Genomic DNA, 21,068 nt, shown 5'->3' with positions numbered 1-21,068 from the left:
GGTGCCACAACGCTTGGTATTAGAGCCGCACTGATTGTGGGACACGCTAGACCGCTAGTGCATTAGTGAAACGGTAGATAGTTTCGTTTGAGTGCCGGTAGTCATAGAAATTGGTTGTTGCATTACATGCATGTTTATTTGTTGTTATTACTAACCGTATGGTTTGTGAGTGTAGATGGCACCAGTACCGATCTTGTACCATCATGAGCCAGCTCCGTACACATCGCCGCACCTGCTTCAGAATGTTTGGCGACGACTTTATACAGAGGGTGTTGATCCAGAGTATCGGGTGTATAGCGAGCATCTGGCCGGTGCATTGTATGAGTATTATGTTGAGGTCCTTCTACACCCCATTTCCTCTTCCAGCGCTTACACTCGTTCGACTAAGGGTGGTCTTGCTTCTACACCATCTGAGGCGGTTTAGTTTGCTGCTATCGAGGCTCTTGTAGACTTGCGCTACAACGAGGTTCTCATGCACACCCACCCTAGTCTTTTCTACTACCCATCCCTACACGAGAATGGGCGTATCCGTTTTCCCTTGATTAATATGGCGTGCGATCGTCCCACTAGCCACCTTTCTTGCTACATCACCACTAGTTACCTCCTGAACTACGAGTTAGCTCGGGAGCTTTCACGCGATCACACCGCTCTCGCGGCTGCTCGTATGAGGAACCCTCTTCCCGCTGTCATCTATACTACTCCAGTTCCTTCTGCCTCTGTTCCCCCGGTGACCTCGCAGGTTACCATTAACTCTCTGATGGTTAACCCTCGCAGCACTCCTGCTGCATGGTCTTCTGTTGTCGCTACTCATGCCGCTCCTATGCTCCTGAGGGATGGCCCTCGAGGCAGCTCTAGTGCATACCTCTTCCCCCGGAGGTCTCTACTATCAGTTCAGGATCTGGGTCCGGCTCCGGAGAGGAGCCTGCAGCAATAGATCATTAGAGTATCGATGTAGTCATGAGCATGATGTATGGCTGTAATCGCACTTGTCATGATGCGTACTTTCATGTACAAGGGTAGTAGACCTGTTGTGATGTTTACTTTCATGTTGGGACTATGTATATTTATGTTGGACTCTTTTATTCGACCGGGTTTTCATTCGCAGCTTTCTTCCGGGATTTATCATTAGCCTTTTTCCCCATTTTATAATTTTCTGACCATGGTTGCTATGTATTGGGCAAACGAAAAATAGGATGACGCGTGGAGGCAGCAATAGGCAAGCTTGTGAGGATGTCCCTGTCCGTCGCTCCGCAAGACAGGTAGGACGTTCCCCTGAGCCATACCCACCACCTCCGTATCCACCGCCACATCGGCCTTCCACTGAGCAAATCCTGCGAATGTTTGAAGAAAGAAGGAGCAACAATCTGTTGGAAATACTGAAAAGTGTACAAGTTATGGTTGGGCAGAATGGAAACCAGAATGGCCATCACTCCAAGCTGTCAGATTTTCAGCGAACCAAGCCTCCCAGTTTCAGCCACGCTATTGATCCATTGGACGCCGATGACTGGCTAAGGACTATTGAGTGGAAACTGGAGATTGCTCACACTAAAGAAGGAGACAAGGTTCCCTTGGCAACGCATTATCTCAAAGGAGCTACCGCTATATGGTGGGACAATGCCAAGACAATGTGGCCTGCAGACGAAGAAATTACTTGGACAAAATTCAAGGGTCAGTTCCACAAGTATCATATTCCCACTGGAGTTATGAAAATTAAGCAACGTGAATTCCTCGCTCTCACTCAAGGGAGCATGATCGTCAACGAGTATCTGAATAAATTCAACCATTTGGCCCAGTATTCTTTCCACGATGTTGCCACAGAAGAGTGGAAGATCGACGAGTTTCTTGGAGGCCTGAATCGGCATCTCAGGTGCACGCTCAGAATGTTTGATTTCCCAGACTTCCTTACTCTGGTAAACAAGGCCCTCATCGCAGAAAGGGAACACAAGCTCCTGCAGGACAACAAGCCAGCTGTTAACGACCACAAGCGCAAATTCGAGCCAAAGAAGGATATGCAACCAGTTCAAAAGGCTCGTACTTGGCAACAGACTCAGGTGGAGTACAAAGCCAACTGGCAGCAGAATGTCAACAAGACTACCACTCAAGTAAAGAATGTCGTGACCAGCCCGATGTGTGATGATTGTCAGCGCAACAATTCAGGCTTCAGCTGTGGTCAAACCGGACACTACGCAAGACAGTGTCCCAAGAACAACAAACAAGCAGCTACATTACATCCGCAAGTCAATTACATGGAGCCGTATTCCGCCCCAGATATGATCCAAGGACAAATTCATCACATCTCCGCAGACGAAGCCCAAGAGGACCCCGAAAGTCGTCATTGGTATGTTTCTCGTTAATGACATACCCGCTGTAATTTTATTTGACTCGAGGGCTTCCCACTCTTTTATTTCGCGGAGTCTTTCTTCCCAAAACAATTTTCCTTGCACGATTTTGGGAAAGCACATGCTGGTACAACCCCCGGGATCCTTACTCAGAAGCAATCTCGTCTGCCGAAATTTGGAAATTGACATCAAGGGCGTCAAGTTTCCAACATCATTGATAATCATCAACTCCAACAAATTGGATGTCATTCTGGGCTTGAATTAGTTAACTCAATATCAAGTCTGCATCAGTTATGCGACCAGAGAAGTTACCCTGGAAAATATGGAAGGTCGCACCACAAGTTTTTTGTGCCTGCAAGCGCATACCCACAAAAGATATGGTTTTCACATCCGTGGCAGAAGAGGTGGAATTAATTCCAGTGGTCAGTGTTCATGAGGAATTACCAGGCATGCCGCCAAACCGAGAATTGGAGTTCGCAATTGACTTGGTGCCTGGAACCACCCCGATAAAATAGAAATATTATCGGAAGCCTTCCTCAGAATTGGTGGAATTGAAGAAAAAACTGGATGAGATGCTGCAGAAAGGATATAGTCGTCCAAGCTCTTCACCATGGGGATCACCAGCAATCTTCGTGGATGAAAAGGATGGCAGTCTACGAATGTGCGTAGACTACCGATAGCTGAATGACGTCACCATTAAAAACATGTATCCACTGCCAAGGATTGACAATCTGTTTGATCAACTCAGTGGGGCCAAAGTATTCTCAAAAATTGATTTGAGGATTGGATATCATCAACTCAAGATAAAGAAGGAAGATATTCCTAAGTCCATGTTCACCACTAGGTACGGTCTTTACGAATACACCGTTATGTCCTTCAGCCTCACCAATGCTCCTGCCTTCTTTATGCATATGATGAACAAGGTGTTTATGGACTTCTTGGACAAATTTGTGGTGGTGTTTATTGATGACATCCTCATTTACTCCAAGAGCAAGGACGAACACAAGGAGCATCTTCGAGCAGTTCTACAAAGGCTTCACGAACATCAACTTTATGCCAAATTCAGAAAATGTGAGTTCATGCTCCAACAAGTGGGATTCCTCGGGCATGTCCTCTCGGCAGCAGGAATCTCAGTGGACCCAAGCAAGGTAAAGGATGTACTTGATTGGTCCACACCCGCAACAGTTTCCGAAATCCGGAGTTTCCTTGGACTAGCTGGATATTATTACCATTTTATCGAAGGCTTCTCCAAGATCGCCAAGCCAATGACTGAGCTTCTTAAGAAGGATAAGCAGTTCGTATGGACTGAGGACTGCGAACGGAGTTTCAATGAGTTAAAAATCAGGCTGACATTGGCACCAGTATTAACTCTTCCAAACATCTACCGCAGTTTTGATGTCTACTGCGACGCATCCAGAAAATGACATGGGTGTGTACTCATGCAAGATGGCAAAGTGGTGGCCTATGCATCTCGCCAACTGCGGAAACATGAAGGAAACTATCCTACTCATGACTTGGAATTGGCCGCGGTGGTGCACACTTTAAAAATCTGGAGACACTATCTGATTGGAAAGAAGTGCCAGATATTCACCGACCATAAGATTCTCAAGTATATATTCACTCAGCCCGATTTGAACCTTTGACAGCGAAGATGGCTCATGTTGGTTAAGGACTACGACCTCGGAATAAATTATCACCCAGGCAAAGTTGATGTGATGGCTGACACCCTCAGCCACAAACCAGCCAACCTGAATGCCCTAATGGATTCCTTGCCTCCAAAGCTTTATGAAGAAGTCATGCAGCTAAACTTGGTAACCACCGCTGCCCGTCTGGCCAATATATTGGAAGTTGCCCCTACTCTCGAAGAAGATATCCGTAGTGCTCAAGCGGATGATAAGCTGTTAAAAATATATGTTCACAAGATGCATCAAGGGCACGCACCGGATTTCTCTATGATCACCAAGGTTCGCTAAGGTTCCGAGGAAGACTTTGTGTACCCAACCAAGAAGGTCTGAAGAAGAAAATATTGGCAGGAACACATGAAACACCATACTCAATTCACCCCGGTGGTACCAAAATGTATGAGGACCTTCGTCAGGTATTTTGGTGGGATGGAATGAAGAAAGACATCGCATACTTTGTGGCCTGCTGCGACATATGCAACAAAGTAAAGGCGGAACACCAAAAACCCTCCAGACTCCTCCAACCTCTGCCGGTATCCCAATGGAAATGGGACGATATCTGCATGGATTTCATCACCGGGCTACCAAAGTCTCATCGAGGAAATGACGCAATATGAGTCATAATGGACACCTTAACAAAGGTGGCACATTTCCTTCCTATCCAGACCACATACCATGCAAATCAACTCGCACAACTGTATGTGTCAAGAATTGTCAGTATGCATGGAGTACCCAAGACTATCACCTCCGATAGGGGATCTCTCTTCACTTCTGCATTTTGGTCCCGACTACATCAAGCCTTGTGGACTGCTTTGAAATGCAGCACGGCTTACCATCCTCAGACAGATGGACAGACTGAGTGAGTAAATCAAATACTCGAAGATATGCTCAGGGCATGTACATTGGCCCAAGGGACCAAGTGGGAAGATTGTCTACCCTACGTCGAGTTTTCCTACAACAATAGTTTCCTGGCCAGCTTAAAGGTGTCACCCTATGAAGCCCTGTATGGCCAGAAATGCCGCACTCCATTGAACTGGTCTAAACTGGAGACAGGCGCATTTTTGGGACTGATTCAATGCTCGACGCAGAGAAGCAAGTCAAGGAAATCTGAGACAGACTGCAATTGGCCAAATCTCAACAGAAGAGCTACTATGATGCCAAACATCGTCAGATCAGCTTCGAACCCGGAGAACATGTATATCTCCGAGTCACCCCTATGAAAAGAGTCAAGAGGTTTCAGACCCGAGGAAATTTGGCACCCAGATATATAGGTCCATTCCCTGTCATGGCCAGAGTCGGAACAGTTGCATATCAGTTGGAATTGCCACTAGAACTGTCAGAAGTACACAATGTGTTTCACATATCATAGCTAAGGAGATGTATCTCGCCACCGGAGAAAAGTACTAATATGGCAGAGATAGAATTGGCTAAGGATTTGACTTATGAGGAAAAGACAATCGGAATATTGGATCAGACAAAAAGGGTCACTCGCAGCAGAGAAATAAGGTTTTACTAGGTTCAGTGGGAGCATCACACCGAAGAAGAAGCAACCTGGGAAAGAGAGGCATTTTTAAGGACTGCATACCCAGAATTGTTTTCCCAAGTAACCGAATCTCGAGGACGAGATTCATCTTAAGTGGGCGAGGTTTGTGACAGCCTGGATTTTTGCCTTCTCTCTTTTTCCGGACTTGTCTTCTCTCTTTTTCTGGATGTGGTTTTTACCATGGTTTTTGCCCTGAATTGATTTGGGTTTTGGATCATTTCAAATGGACTTGTCACTTGGGTATATCCTTGGCTTTCACCCAAGTGACCTATCTACCTTATTCCTCTAATAGATCCACAAAAAAATCAAATGAATATTTTTCATAAAAGAAAAATATTCATTTTTCTCTCTGAAATTCAATCCAGAAACTTGTGCTCCAAAGCAACTCCCATTTTTCTTGCCCAGAAAAATCTGAAATAATTCCTGAATATTCATAGAACCCACACCTTCCCATACAAAAATATTGCATCACTTTTTGTTATAATTTTTCTGTAGAAAATCATTTCTCTTCTGGCCCAAAATTCTAGTTTTTACAGCAAGTACATTTTTCCTTGAGCTTTTGGCCTTGATCTTTCTTGAGCTTAAACACCCTCCTAAGAAACCCTGAACCCCAGGAGATCAGCCCTAATGGCCTTCTAGAAGGTGGCCAAACTTGACGACCAAGTTTTTAGTCAGAACCTTGCCAACTTAGTGAAGGAAATATGCCCTAGAGGCAATAATAATGTTATTATTTTATTTCCTTATATCATGATAAATGTTTATTATTCATGCTAGAATTGTATTATCCGGAAACATAATACTTGTGTGAATACATAGACAAACTAAAACGTCACTAGTATGCCTCTACTTGACTAGCTTGTTAATCAAAGATGGTTATGTTTCCTAACCATAGACATGTGTTGTCATTTGATTAATGGGATCACATTATTAGTACAATGATGTGATTGACATGACCCATTCCACTAGCTTAGGACCCGATCGTTTAGTATGTTGCTATTGCTTTATTCATGACTTATACATGTTCCTATGACTATGAGATTATGCAACTCCAGTTTTTCGGAGGAACACTTTGTGTGCTACCAAACGTCACAACGTAACTGGGTGACTATAAAGGAGCTATACAGGTGTCTCCAAAGGTAAATGTTGGGTTGGCGTATTTCGAGATTAGGATTTGTCACTCCGATTGTCGGAGAGATATCTCTGGGCCCTCTCGGTAATACACATCACATAAGCCTTGCATGCATTGCAACTAATGAGTTAGTTGCGAGATGATGTATTACGAAACGAGTAAAGAGACTTGCCGGTAACGAGATTGAACTAGGTATTGAGATACCGACGATCGAATCTCGCGCAAGTAACATACCGATGATAAAGGGAACAACATATGTTGTTATGCGGTCTGACCGATAAAGATCTTTGTAGAATATGTGGGAGCCAATATGAGCATCCAGGTTCCGCTATTGGTTATTGACCGGAGACATGTATCGGTCATGTCTACATTGTTCTCGAACCCGTAGGGTCCGCACGCTTAAGGTTTCGATGACAGTTATATTATGAGTTTATGAGTTTTAATGTACCGAAGTTAGTTCGGAGTCCCGGATGTGATCACAGACATAACGAGGAGTCTCGAAATGGTCGAGACATAAAGATTGATATATTGGACGGCTATATTCGGACACCGGAAGTGTTCCGGGTGATTTCGGAGAAAACCGAAGTGCTGGAGGGTTACCGGAACCCCCTCGGGAGAAGTAATCGGCCATATGGGCCTTAGTGGAGAGAGAGAAGGGCAGCCAGGGTGGGCCGCGCGCCTCCTCCCCCCTTGGTCCGAATTGGACTAGGAGAGGGGGGGCGGCTCCCCCCTTTCCTTGTCCCTCCCCACTTCCTTTCCCCCTCCTAGTAGGAGTCCTACTCCTACTAGGAGGAGGACTCCTCCTTGACGCGCCAATAGGGCCGGCTGGCCTCCTCCCCTTGCTCCGTTATATACGGGGGTAGGGGGCACCCCTAGAAACACAAGTTGATCCACGTGATCATTTTCTTAACCGTGTGTGGTGCACCCTTCCACCATAATCCTCGATAATATTGTAGCGGTGCTTAGGCGAAGCCCTGCGACGGTAGAACATCAAGATCGTCACCACGCCGTCGTGCTGACGGAACTCTTCCCCGACACTTTGCTGGATCGGAGTCCGGGGATCGTCATCGAGCTAAACGTGTGCTAAAACTCGGAGGTGCCGTAGTTTCGGTGCTTGATCGGTCGAGCCGTGAAGACGTACGACTACATCAACCGCGTTGTGCTAACGCTTCCCCTGTCGGTCTACAAGGGTACGTAGATCATACTCTCCCCTCTCGTTGCTATGCATCACCATGATGTTGCGTGTGCGTAGGAATTTTTTTTGAGATTACTACGTTCCCCAAGACTTAGTAGAGTCAAGTCTGGTCGGCCTGGGCATGAGCTATCACCTCTCTTAGACTAGACACTACACGGACAAACGCGTAGACAAGGTTTGGCCGAGCCTGGGCGTTGTTTTGACCATGCCAGCTAGGTGACCGCGCGAGGACACGGCGCCTGGCAACGTCTCGACGCGCTCTGGCTAGCATTTTCCCCTCTGTTTCGCGCGTGCTCGTTCCAGCGCTCGTCGATGCCTGCTGACACCGGAGCCGCCGCAGCAAGCACGGGCACATCATGGCGAAAATGCCACAATGCGCACGTGCACTTGTCCACTTCCTCCACCGCCTCCTGTGCTCGTCCACGAGCGTGGGCAAGCTCCTGCGTTGACGCTGAGTGTTTGCCCCCTCGCCTTGGAGCTTCTCGTCATCATTCACCGTGTGTCCAGAGAGCTTCGGCGGCGACATGTCCCCCCTCGCTCCGGCTATATATAGCAACCCCGCCTCGAATCCTAGCCAAGCACCACTCCACACCATCTGCACGAACACATAGACGAGCAGCAGCTCGGTCAGGCAGGCCTCTAGCCGTCGCCCCGACCAGAGGACTTCGGCGATCCCCGCAGGCCAGCCGCCGCTCTCCGGTGCCTCTCGAGCTCAAGCAACTGCTTGGGCGGGGCCTTGGTGGTCTGTTGGTGCTGCCTAGACGACGCTGAGCCCTCGGAGCCGTCCCTAGCCGTCGTCTTCAACCTCTCCAGAGAAACCCGTATGCCACCGTAGCTTGCGAGCTCAACCACGAGGAGCTTTGTCCACCCCACACCAAGCCACGAGTACGGGCAGTTGCGCCACGAGCCCCGGTTCAATCATATCCATCTAGCCTAGGCCCAACCCCCTCGCCGCCGGTGTGAGCTCCAACGAAGCCCCGCCTCTCTCTGATCTCGCTATCCCTCTCTCTCTCTCCTGACTCGCAGGACACACCTGTCGGTCTCACCACTCGCGCCCGAAGCGGTACGAGTGGAGGCGCCTTTCCCGTTTACGTCTTCGACGTCACCCCCCTAGTTTTCTGTTTAATTCAAATATTATTCAGAAAATTGACTAAACTTTGACTAGACACCACTTCAAAACCATAAGTCCAAATGATTTGATTCTTTATGCATTGTGTTTGTTCCAGAAAGCTCTAGCAGCACACCAAAATGTGGATTTTTCCTTGCTGCCTACAATTTCTGGTGATTTTCAGAATGTGTAAATTCTTTTCAGAAGGACAAGCTTGTCTTGAAGCAAACAAAGAGGGGTGTGATCCTTCTCTATACTAAGGCAAGCCACACCAGCATTTTTATGGTGTTATTTCAATATCTATGATTTTCTACTTGAATATGAGTTCTTATTTGCATTTAAAATTTGATAAATAAATTTGGTTAATTGCTAGTTACTTTACCCTGCTTGATATGCTTGTTTTAGCTACTGGTTGAATGCATGAACTTGTTTGGCTAAGTAGAGTAAAACTTTGCACTAGATATATGGCTATGGAAATTAATGATAGTTATCTTATTAAGTGATATTTTCAATTAAGTGATGAGCTCATAAAAATATTGTTTTATAAATAAAAAAAGTTATAACCAGAGAAGTTTTGGTTGTTAGTATTGCAAGATGTTTATGAGTTTGATCCATGACAATGAGTTGTTTGCATTGCATGTCAAGTAGTTGCATGATTATGGCATTATATCATGTTATTGATAAAATGTTTTTATCAAAGCTAAACTTGATTAAGTTCAACTTGAATATGTCGTTGATCACATCATGGTGCCACTGAATCGGGTTTTCAATTCAGTGTGCCACATTTACCTTATGGCAAGGTCTTGATTCGGTCCTTTGTTGTAGCTCTCACCGGTGTGTAACACCCACGATGTGGCTATATATCCCACGTGTCGGGGCATGACTTAGAGGCATAACCGCATGGTAGGCTTGTCGCAAGAGGGGTAATCTTTACACATCCCATGTACTGAATAAGAAAGGGATAAAGAGTTGGCTTACAATCGCCACTTCACACAATACATAAATATAGCATACATCATCCAGAATACAATCAAGGTTCGACTACGGAACCAAAATAAAGAAAGACAACCCCAATTTCTAGATCCTCGATCGTCCCAACTGGGCTCCTCTACTGATCATCTGGAAAAGAAACATAGTAACAGCCCGAATCCTCGTCAAACTCCCACTTGAGTTCGGTAGCGTCCCCTGCACTGGCAACATCGGCACCTGCGTCTGTTTGGAAGTATCTGTGAGTCACGAGGACTCAACAATCTCACACCCTCGCAATCAAGACTATTTAAGTTTAAAGGTAGAAAAGGGTAGTGAGGTGGAGCTGCAGCAAGCACTAGCATATATGGTGGCTAACTTACGCAAAAGAGAGCGAGAAGAGAAGCAAAGCACGGTCGAGAAAACTAATAAGTGATCAAGAAGTGATCATGAAACTACTTACGTTCAAGCATAACACGAGACCGTGTTCTCTTCCCGGACTCCGCCGAAAAGAGACCATCACAGCTACACACGCGGTTGATTCATTTTAATTAAGTTAAGTGTCAAGTTCTCTACAACCGGATATTAACAAATTCCCATCTGCCATAACCGCGGGCACGGCTTTCGAAAGTTCAACCCCTGCAGGGGTTTCCGAACATAGCCCATCACAAGCTCTCACGTTCAACGAAGGATATTCCTTCTCCCGGGAAGACCAGATCAGACTCGGAATCCTGGTTATAAGACTTTTCAACAATGGTAAAACAAGACCAGCAAGACCGCCCGATGCACCGAAATCCTAATAGGAGCTGCACATATCTCGTTCTCAGGGCAACACCGGATGAACACTACGTACAGCTAAAACCAGCCCCCAAGTTTCCCCGAGGTGGCGCCGCAAGTGGCTCTGGTTCGGACCAACACTTACACAAGCACTGGCCCGGGGGGTTAAAATAAAGATGGCCCTTGAGTCTGCAGAACCCAAGGGAAGGTGATAGGTTGTTAGGCAAGTGTAAAACCATGGTTGGGCCTTGCTGGAGGAGTTTTATTCAAAGCGAACTGTCAAGGGGTTCCCATAACACCCAACCGCGTAAGGGACGCAAAATCAAGGAACATAACACCGGTATGATGGAAACTAGGGCGGCAAGAGTGGAACAAAACACCAGGCATAAGGCTGAGCCTTCCACCCTTTACCAAGTATATATATGCATTAAAGTAAACAAGATATAATAATGATATCCCCACAATATCCATGTTCCAACATGGAACAAACTACATCTTCACCTGCAACTAGCAACGCAATAAGAGGGGCTGAGCAAAGCGGTAACATAGCCAAAAAACAGTTTGCTAGGAAAGGTGGGTTAGAGGCTTGACATGGCAATAAGGTAGGCATGTTATAGCAAGTGGTAGGTATCGTAGCATAGCAATAGAGCGAGCAACTAGCAAGCAAAGATAGAAGTGATTTCGAGGGTATGGTCATCTTGCCTGCAAAGTTCTCAGAGTTGACGAAAGCTTGATCCTCGTTAGCGTACTCAACAGGTTCCTCGATCACGTACTAGTCTCCTGGCTCTACCCAAAGCAAGAACATAAGCAACGGACCAACAATCAATCACAGTGCAATGCACAAGCAACATGATGCAAAACATGGCATGATATGCGAGATGTGATATGCAATGCATATGCTTGCTCCGGAAGGAAAAGATTGATCAAGGCATCAACTTGGCAAACCAAGTATGCCTCTGGAAAGATGAGATGATTTTGGTCGAAATCGATATAAAGATCACCGAAATCGGATGCACGGTTTGCAAATGGCAAGCAAAACAAGAATGGCACAATTCTGCAATTAACAGCACGATGCCATCTAGAATGCAATGAGAAACTAAGCTACTGAACCCCAACATAGCAACAAAGAAAATGGAAGTGATCTAATCAAGATGCTTGACAAAACATGAACACTGAGCTATGGCTAAATCACACCAGAGCAGGTTCAAATAAGCATGGCAAAAGTGCAAAAGATATCAGCATCACAAACTTAGAGAAAATACCAACATGTCAGGAATTAACATCAGGAAGCAATGTTTGGAGCAAGCAAACAACATGTTACAGTAACAGATCATAGCAAAGCAAGGCATGGAATGAATCTACTAAATGCATAGAACAAAAGTCCCTTACTAATCATGAGCCAAAAAGGCACAAAAGGTATGATTCCACCCATGTAAACATAGCAAGTTTCATTAACAAATTTAGACTTAGCAGAAAACTGAGCATGGCATAAACAGAATTATGAAGGCCTCTTTGCGAGCTCGATTCACTCACCACAAGGCATTGCATGACAGGATAAGCATACTAAAAGAAAGAAGACATGTTCATAAGGCTAACCATGTCAATAACAAGTTTATAGCTTGCTTGGATCAACTACAACAACCATGGAAAAAATGATTAACATGTAAACAATCTGCCAGGAACATTTTATAGCAAAAGTAGAGCAAGATTAAGACATGCTAGGGCACTCCATAATTGCAAACAGGGGCATGAATGGATAGATCATAACTATATGTCCAAATCAGCCTTACTGAAGAAACTCAAAACAAGCATAGATCTCACTGTAGCATCATGGTTACATGGCATAAAAATAACAGTAGGGAAATGACTTTGTAAAATCCCAAGTCCCTGAAATCAGCAATATCACGAAGGCTACTTTGCATGCTTGTGCTAGTCACACCATTGATCACAAAAATACATGGCAAGCACCTCTGTAAGATGGCATGCCATATATCAAAACACATGTAGAGCTCATGCCCATATGATGCACACAACAAATGTGACAAAAATGACAAATCCTCTTAAACTGATAAGTAACAGGAACAAACATTTTATAGCAATCTTGCATCAGTGATTTGGGAATCAAGATGGACTCAAACAAGCATGTCACAATGGAATGAAATGAAGAGCATCTCCCAATGAACATTTATATATATCATGCGTATGAAACGGAGCTATGTTCATGGAGTTATGATGCAATGAACAGGGGCACATAATAACAGAAATCAGGGACTTAACAGTTTTCTAGGGAAAAACATGAGCGCTAGATAACCAAACGATGCACAGGGCGCTGGATGAGGACAAGGCTCACCATGGGCTTCGGCCCAGGATTAGGGGTGCGTAGCTGGGCTATGGAAGTGGACCGGGCCCGTGACGTGGCCTGGGCCAGAGCTGGGTCGTGGTGCGTGTGCTCGCACGCACACGCGCTTGCGGGCAGGCCAACAATGTCGTTGTGGTAGCGTGGTCCAGCGTAGTGGGAGGCTGGCGAGGAGGCATCGGGGTCGGCGGGGACACCAGGACCCAGCGGATCTCGACCCGGAGGATCCATTCTCGGCGCTAGGGCGGAGCACGGGGCATCGGCGGCGACGCTCGAAGCTCGGCTTCCGTGGCGGCGGCTGCAACTATGAGAGAGACAGGGAGGTTAGAGAGGAGTTATGCTTGGGGGGAGGAGAGGAGAGCGGGGTGGCGCGACCTGTGGTTGGCAGCGGCGGATCCAGAGACCTAGTCGCCGGAGGCGGCGTCGGGGAGGAGAAAGTCGGGCTTCACGAGATGCTCGGGATCGGGCTGCTCCCGATCCAGATTGAGCGAGGCACTAGGGAGCAGGGAGAGCCAGGTGGCGGAGGGACTCGGGCCTGCTTCGTCTTGGCGCGGGATGAACGTGGGCCGGGCGGGCCTCGGCGGCGGGGAAGCTAGGGAGGCGATGTGGCGCGCTCCCATAGGCCCGGGGCAGCGGGGACGACGGAGCTGGCCCGTGGGATGGCGACAAGTGGTGTTGAGGGGCTGGCTGGACGCGAATTTCCAAGGAGAAGGTGGAAGGCAGCGGCTGATGATTAGGGGGGCGCGGAAATCGAGGAGGAGGGGAAGGAAACTCCAAATTTGGAAGGAGGGGTTTCCTTTTATTGGTAGGGTTAGGTTTTGAGGGGTTAGGAGAGGGTTTTCGGACCCTTTGATCAAGATCAGATGGCACCGGTCGAGAGGGGGATTGGTTGGGCCTAGGTGGGTTTAGTGGGCGGTGTAGGAGAGGTCTCCGGCTGAGAAGAGAGAGACGAAATGCAGCCCGACAAGGTTTCTGGAGACCGAAAACATCCGACGGTTTAACCGACTATACTGCCGCTATAGACATCCGTTGGGGCATCAAACGGACTCCAAATGGAACAAAATTCGACAGGCGGTCTGCCGGTAGTCTACCAAGGCCACTTGGCAAATCTCGATCCATTCCGAGAATGTTTAACACCCGCTCAGGAAAAGAGAATAGAAGGGAACGTTGGTGCATGTAGGATGTCGGATTGCAAAACGGACAACGGGGAAAATGCTCGGATGCATGAGACGAACACGTATGCAAATGCGATGCACATGATGGCATGATATGAAATGCATGACATGAACAAAATGCAAAACGAAAACAAAAACAAAACCCAACCACAAAGGGAATAACATATCGCATCTTCAGAAAAGGCAAGAGTCGGAGTTACAAATATGGAAAGTTGTATCCGGGGCGTTACACAGTGCCTCCCGCGAGGGAAGATTATGGGCCTGCATACCTTGGCCCGGTAGGCAGACATAACCTTGTGTGCTCATTTTTTGTTTTTATGGTACCTTGTCCTCGTTTGGGGCCATTTTTGCCATGACGGTAGCCATTGGTGTCTTTGGTAGACACGGGGCCACCCAAGACCTAGCCCTGAGAGGAAGTTGGTCGGAGTGGCCAAGGAGAGTGCATGACAAAGAGAGGGTTTCGTCAGAATGCTTTGTTCCATCCGACTGGGAATGCGAGGCCACTTGTTCCGTAGTGTGGTTAAAGTGCGCTACCTCTGCAAAGTGTATTTAATCTATCGATAACCGCGTCCTCGGTTATGGGCATAACTCGTGAGTAAGTCACACCATGGATCAACTTTTATAATAAAACTTGCAAACTAAGTGATTGTTGTGATGCATTTGTTCGTGGTGAGTCATGAACTCTTGAGGTGTTCATGAGTGTTTGGTTTCAGGTGTGACCCCGGTGCGGTCACCGTTCGGTTACGAGGTAACCGTCTGGTAAGTGAGTCCGTGTGACTCGGTGCATGTTTTGTTTGCATTGCATCCGTAGTATTTCTTGCATTGAATTAATCAGACTAATTATCACAATATTGTCTGTCATCATGCTTGTGTTTGTTGTGAGCTTTCAAGTACATTCAATTTACTAACCTGGCATGTTATGCCAGCTTTCTGGCAAGTCGGTTCGCATCGGAGCGCATCTGGTGTCTAGGCCATGTCCACGTCGGTGTCCCTCTGCTATGGAGTTCCACTTCGTCGTTCTTCCGCTGCCGCGTAGTTCATGTGATCGAGGCCCAGCCATGTTCATTAAATAATGTACATACTATTCAGCACCACCGTGTGTGCCGCTTGGCCTCATGTAACGATGTAATTTCAGACTTATGTAACCCGCTAGCATCAATAAAGCGGTTGTTTCTGTACCATGTTGTTGTGTATTGCCAGAAGACTTGATCTCTGGGCTGGCAATGCAGGGTAAACCGATTGCTCTGAGCCGGGGTGCCACAACGCTTGGTATTAGAGCCGCGCTGATTGTGGGACATGCTAGACCGCTAGTGCATTAATGAAATGGTAGATAGTTTCGTTTGAGTGCCGGTAGTCATAGAAATTGGTTGTTGCATTACATGCATGTTTATTTGTTGTTATTACTAACCGTATGGTTTGTGAGTGTAGATGGCACCAGTACCGATCTTGTACCATCCTGAGCCAGCTCCGTACACATCGCCGCACCTGCTTCAGAATGTTTGGCGACGACTTTATACAGAGGGTGCTGATCCAGAGTATCGGGTGTATAGCGAGCATCTGGCCGGTGCATTGTATGAGTATTATGTTGAGGTCCTTCTACACCCCATTTCCTCTTCCAGCGCTTACACTCGTTCGACTAAGGGTAGTCTTGCTTCTACGCCATCTGAGGCGGTTCAGTTTGCTGCTATCGAGGCTCTTGTAGACTTGCGCTACAACGAGGTTCTCATGCACACCCACCCTAGTCTTTTCTACTACCCATCCCTACACGAGAATGGGCGTATCCGTTTTCCCTTGATTAATCTGGCATGCGATCGTCCCACTAGCCACCTTTCTTGCTACATCACCACTAGTTACCTCCTGAACTACGAGTTAGCTCGGGAGCTTTCACGCGATCACACCGCTCTCGCGGCTGCTCGTATGAGGAACCCTCTTCCCGCTGTCATCTATACTACTCCAGTTCCTTCTGCCTCTGTTCCCCCGGTGACCTCGTAGGGTGCCGTTAACTCTCTGATGGTTAACCCTCGCAGCACTCCTGCTGCATGGTCTTCTGTTGTCGCTACTCATGCCGCTCCTATGCTCCTGAGGGAGGGCCCTCGAGGCAGCGCTAGTGCATCCCTCTTCCCCTGGAGGTCTCTACTATCAGTTCAGGATCTGGGTCCGGCTCCGGAGAGGAGCCTGCAACAATAGATCATTAGAGTATTGATGTAGTCATGAGCATGATGTATGGCTGTAATCGCACTTGTCATGATGCGTACTTTCATGTACAAGGGTAGTAGACCTGTTGTGATGTTTACTTTCATGTTGGGACTATGTATATTTATGTTGGACTCTTTTATTCGACCGGGTTTTCATTCGCTGCTTTCTTCCGGGATTTGTCATTAGCCTTTTTCCCCATTTTGTAATTTTCTGACCATGGTTGCTATGTATTGGGCAAACGAAAAATAGGATGACGCGTGGAGGCAGCAATAGGCAAGCTTGTGAGGATGTCCCTGTCCGTCGCTCCGCAAGACAGGAAGGACGTTCCCCTGAGCCATACCCACCACCTCCGTATCCACCGCCACATCCGCCTTCCACTGAGCAAATCCTGCGAATGTTTGAAGAAAGAAGGAGCAACAATCTGCTGGAAATACTGAAAAGTGTACAAGTTATGGTTGGGCAGAATGGAAACCAGAATGGCCATCACTCCAAGCTGTCAGATTTTCAGCGAACCAAGCCTCCCAGTTTCAGCCACGCTATTGATCCGTTGGACGCCGATGACTGGCTAAGGACTATTGAGTGGAAACTGGAGATTGCTCGCACTAAAGAAGGAGACAAGGTTCCCTTGGCAACGCATTATCTCAAAGGAGCTACCGCTATATGGTGGGACAATGCCAAGACAATGTGGCCTGCAGACGAAGAAATTACTTGGACAAAATTCAAGGGTCAGTTCCACAAGTATCGTATTCCCACTGGAGTTATGAAAATCAAGCAACGTGAATTCCTCGCTCTCACTCAAGGGAGCATGATCGTCAACGAGTATTTAAATAAATTCAACCATTTGGCCCACTATTATTTCCATGATGTTGCCACAGAAGAGTGGAAGATCGACCAGTTTCTTGGAGGCCTGAATCGGCATCTCAGGTGCACGCTCAGAATGTTTGATTTCCCAGACTTCCTTACTCTGGTAAACAAGGCCCTCATCGCAGAAAGGGAACACAAGCTCCTGCAGGACAACAAGCAAGCTATTAACGACCACAAGCGCAAATTCGAGCCAAAGAAGGATATGCAACCAGTTCAAAAGGCTCGTACTTGGCAACGGACTCAGGTGGAGTACAAAGCCAACTGGTAGCAGAATGTCAACAAGACTACCACTCAAGTAAAGAATATCGTGACCAGCCCGGTGTGTGATGATTGTCAGCGCAACAATTCAGGCTTCAGCTGTGGTCAAACCGGACACTACGCCAGATAGTGTCCCAAGAACAACAAACAAGCAGTTGCATTACATCCGCAAGTCAATTACATGGAGCCGTATTCCGCCCCAGATATGATCCAAGGACAAATTCATCACATCTCTGCAGACGAAGCCCAAGAGGACCCCAAAAGTTGTCATTGGTATGTTTCTCGTTAATGACATACCCGCTGTAATTTTATTTGACTCGAGGGCTTCCCACTCTTTTATTTCACAGAGTTTTTCTTCCCAAAACAATTTTCCTTGCATGATTTTGGGAAAGCACATGCTGGTACAACCCCCGGGATCCTTACTCAGAAGCAATCTCGTCTGCCGAAATTTGGAAATTGACATCAAGGGCGTCAAGTTTCCAACATCATTGATAATCATCAACTCCAACAAATTGGATGTCATTCTGGGCTTGAATTGGTTAACTCAATATCAAGTCTGCATCAGTTATGCGACGAGAGAAGTTACCCTGAAAAATATGGAAGGTCGCACCACATGTTTTTTGTGCCTGCAAGCGCATACCCACAAAAGATATGGTTTTCACATCCGTGGCAGAAGAGGTGGAATTAATTCCAGTGGTCGGTGTTCATGAGGAATTACCAGGCATGCCGCCAGACCGAGAATTGGAGTTCGCAATTGACTTGGTTCCTGGAACCACCCCGATAAAATAGAAATATTATCGGATGCCTTCCTCAGAATTGGTGGAATTGAAGAAAAAACTGGATGAGATGCTGCAGAAAGGATACATTCGTCCAAGCTCTTCACCATGGGGATCACCAGCAATCTTCGTGGATGAAAAGGATGGCAGTCTACGAATGTGCGTAGACTACCGATAGCTGAATGACGTCACCGTTAAAAACAAGTATCCACTACCAAGGATTGACAATCTGTTTGATCAACTCAGTGGGGCCAAAGTATTCTCAAAAATTGATTTGAGGATTGGATATCATCAACTCAAGATAAAGAAGGAAGATATTCCTAAGTCCACGTTCACCACTAGGTACGGTCTTTACGAATACACCGTTATGTCCTTCAGCCTCACCAATGCTCCTGCCTTCTTTATGCATATGATGAACAAGGTGTTTATGGACTTCTTGGACAAATTTGTGGTGGTGTTTATTGATGACATCCTCATTTACTCCAAGAGCAAGGACGAACACAAGGAGCATCTTCGAGCAGTTCTACAAAGGCTTCACGACCATCAACTTTATGCCAAATTCAGCAAATGTGAGTTCTGGCTCCAACAAGTGGGATTCCTCGGGCATGTCCTCTCGGCAGCAGGAATCTCAGTGGACCCAAGCAAGGTAAAGGATGTACTTGATTCGTCCACACCCGCAACAGTTTCAAAAATCCGGAGTTTCCTTGAACTAGCTGGATATTATTACTGTTTTATCGAAGGCTTCTCCAAGATTGCCAAGCCAATGACTGAACTTCTTAAGAAGGATAAGCAGTTCGTATGGACTGAGGACTGCGAACGGAGTTTCAATGAGTTAAAAATCAGGCTGACATTGGCACCAGTATTAACTCTTCCAAACATCTACCACAGTTTTGATGTCTACTGCGACGCATCCAGAAAAGGACATGGGTGTGTACTCATGCAAGATGGCAAAGTGGTGGCCTATGCATCTCGCCAACTGTGGAAACATGAAGGAAACTATCCTACTCATGACTTGGAATTGGCCGCAGTGGTGCACACTTTAAAAATCTGGAGACACTATCTGATTGGAAAGAAGTGCCAGATATTCACCGACCATAAGAGTCTCAAGTATATATTCACTCAGCCCAATTTGAACCTTTGATAGCGAAGATGGCTCAAGTTGGTTAAGGACTACGACCTCGGAATAAATTATCACCCAGGCAAAGTTGATGTGATGGCTGACGCCCTCAGCCGCAAACCAGCCAACCTGAATGCCCTAATGGATTCCTTGCCTCCAAAGCTTTATGAAGAAGTCATGCAGCTAAACTTGGTAACCGCCGCTGCCCGTCTGGCCAATATATTGGAAGTTGCCCCTACTCTCGAAGAAGATATCCGTAGTGCTCAGGCGGATGATAAGCTGTTAAAAATATATGTTCACAAGATGCATCAAGGGCATGCACCGGATTTCTCTATGGATCACCAAGGTTCGCTAAGGTTCCGAGGAAGACTTTGTGTACCCAACCAAGAAGGTCTGAAGAAGAAAATATTGGCAGGAACACATGAAACACCATACTCAATTCACCCCGGTGGTACCAAAATGTATGAGGACCTTCGTCAGGTATTTTGGTGGGATGGAATGAAGAAAGACATCGCATACTTTGTGGCCTGCTGCGACATATGCAACAAAGTAAAGGCGAAACACCAAAAACCCTCCAGACTCCTCCAACCTCTGCCGGTATCCCAATGGAAATGGGACGATATCTGCATGGATTTCATCACCGGGCTACCAAAGTCTCATCGAGGAAATGACGCAATATGGGTCATAATGGACACCTTAACAAAGGTGGCACATTTCCTTCCTATCCAGACCACATACCAGGCAAATCAACTCGCACAACTGTATGTGTCAAGAATTGTCAGTATGCATGGAGTACCCAAGACTATCACCTCCGATAGGGGATCTCTCTTCACTTCTGCATTTTGGTCCCGACTACATCAAGCCTTGTGGACTGCTTTGAAATGCAGCACGGCTTACCATCCTCAGACAGATGGACAGACTGAGTGAGTAAATCAAATACTCGAAGATATGCTCAGGGCATGTACATTGGCCCAAGGGACCAAGTGGGAAGATTGTCTACCCTACGTCGAGTTTTCCTACAACAATAGTTTCCTGGCCAGCTTAAAGGTGTCACCCTATGAAGCCCTGTATGGCCAGAAATGCCGCACTCTATTGAACTGGTCTAAACTGGAGACAGGCGCATTTTTGGGACTGATTCAATGCTCGACGCAGAGAAGCAAGACAAGGAAATCTGAGACAGACTGCAATTGGCCAAATCTTGACAGAAGAGCTACTATGATGCCAAACATCTTCAGATCAGCTTCGAACCCGGAGAACATGTATATCTCCGAGTCACCCCTATGAAAGGAGTCAAGAGGTTTCAGACCCGAGGAAATTTGGCACCCAGATATATAGGTCCATTCCCTGTCATGGCCAGAGTCGGAACAGTTGCATATCAATTGGAATTGCCACTAGAACTGTCAGAAGTACACAATGTGTTTCACATATCATAGCTAAGGAGATGTATCTCGCCACCGGAGAAAAGTACTAATATGGCAGAGATAGAATTGGCTAAGGATTTGACTTATGAGGAAAAGCCAATCGGAATATTGGATCAGACAAAAAGGGTCACTCGCAGCAGAGAAATAAGGTTTTACTAGGTTCAGT

The 21,068-nt window shown here is 46.6% G+C and overlaps 1 protein-coding gene across 1 annotated transcript; it reads left to right on the top strand.

Annotated features, from left to right (window-relative positions):
- Positions 1-1,337: 1,337 nt before the first annotated feature.
- On the top strand, positions 1,338-20,408 carry LOC147965031 (uncharacterized). The gene is given in 6 exon segments (XM_087530254.1): positions 1,338-2,102; positions 16,930-17,550; positions 18,378-18,436; positions 18,507-18,513; positions 18,672-19,572; positions 20,350-20,408. Coding segments are annotated over 6 exon segments (2,412 nt in total).
- The last annotated feature ends 660 nt before the right edge of the window (positions 20,409-21,068 follow it).

This window comes from Triticum urartu, chromosome 6A (assembly GCF_056163025.1).
Source record: "Triticum urartu cultivar PI428250 chromosome 6A, HENAU_Tu73, whole genome shotgun sequence".
In the NCBI taxonomy this organism is placed as follows: Eukaryota; Viridiplantae; Streptophyta; class Magnoliopsida; order Poales; family Poaceae; genus Triticum; species Triticum urartu.
This window is presented reverse-complemented; position numbering and strand designations above follow the sequence as displayed.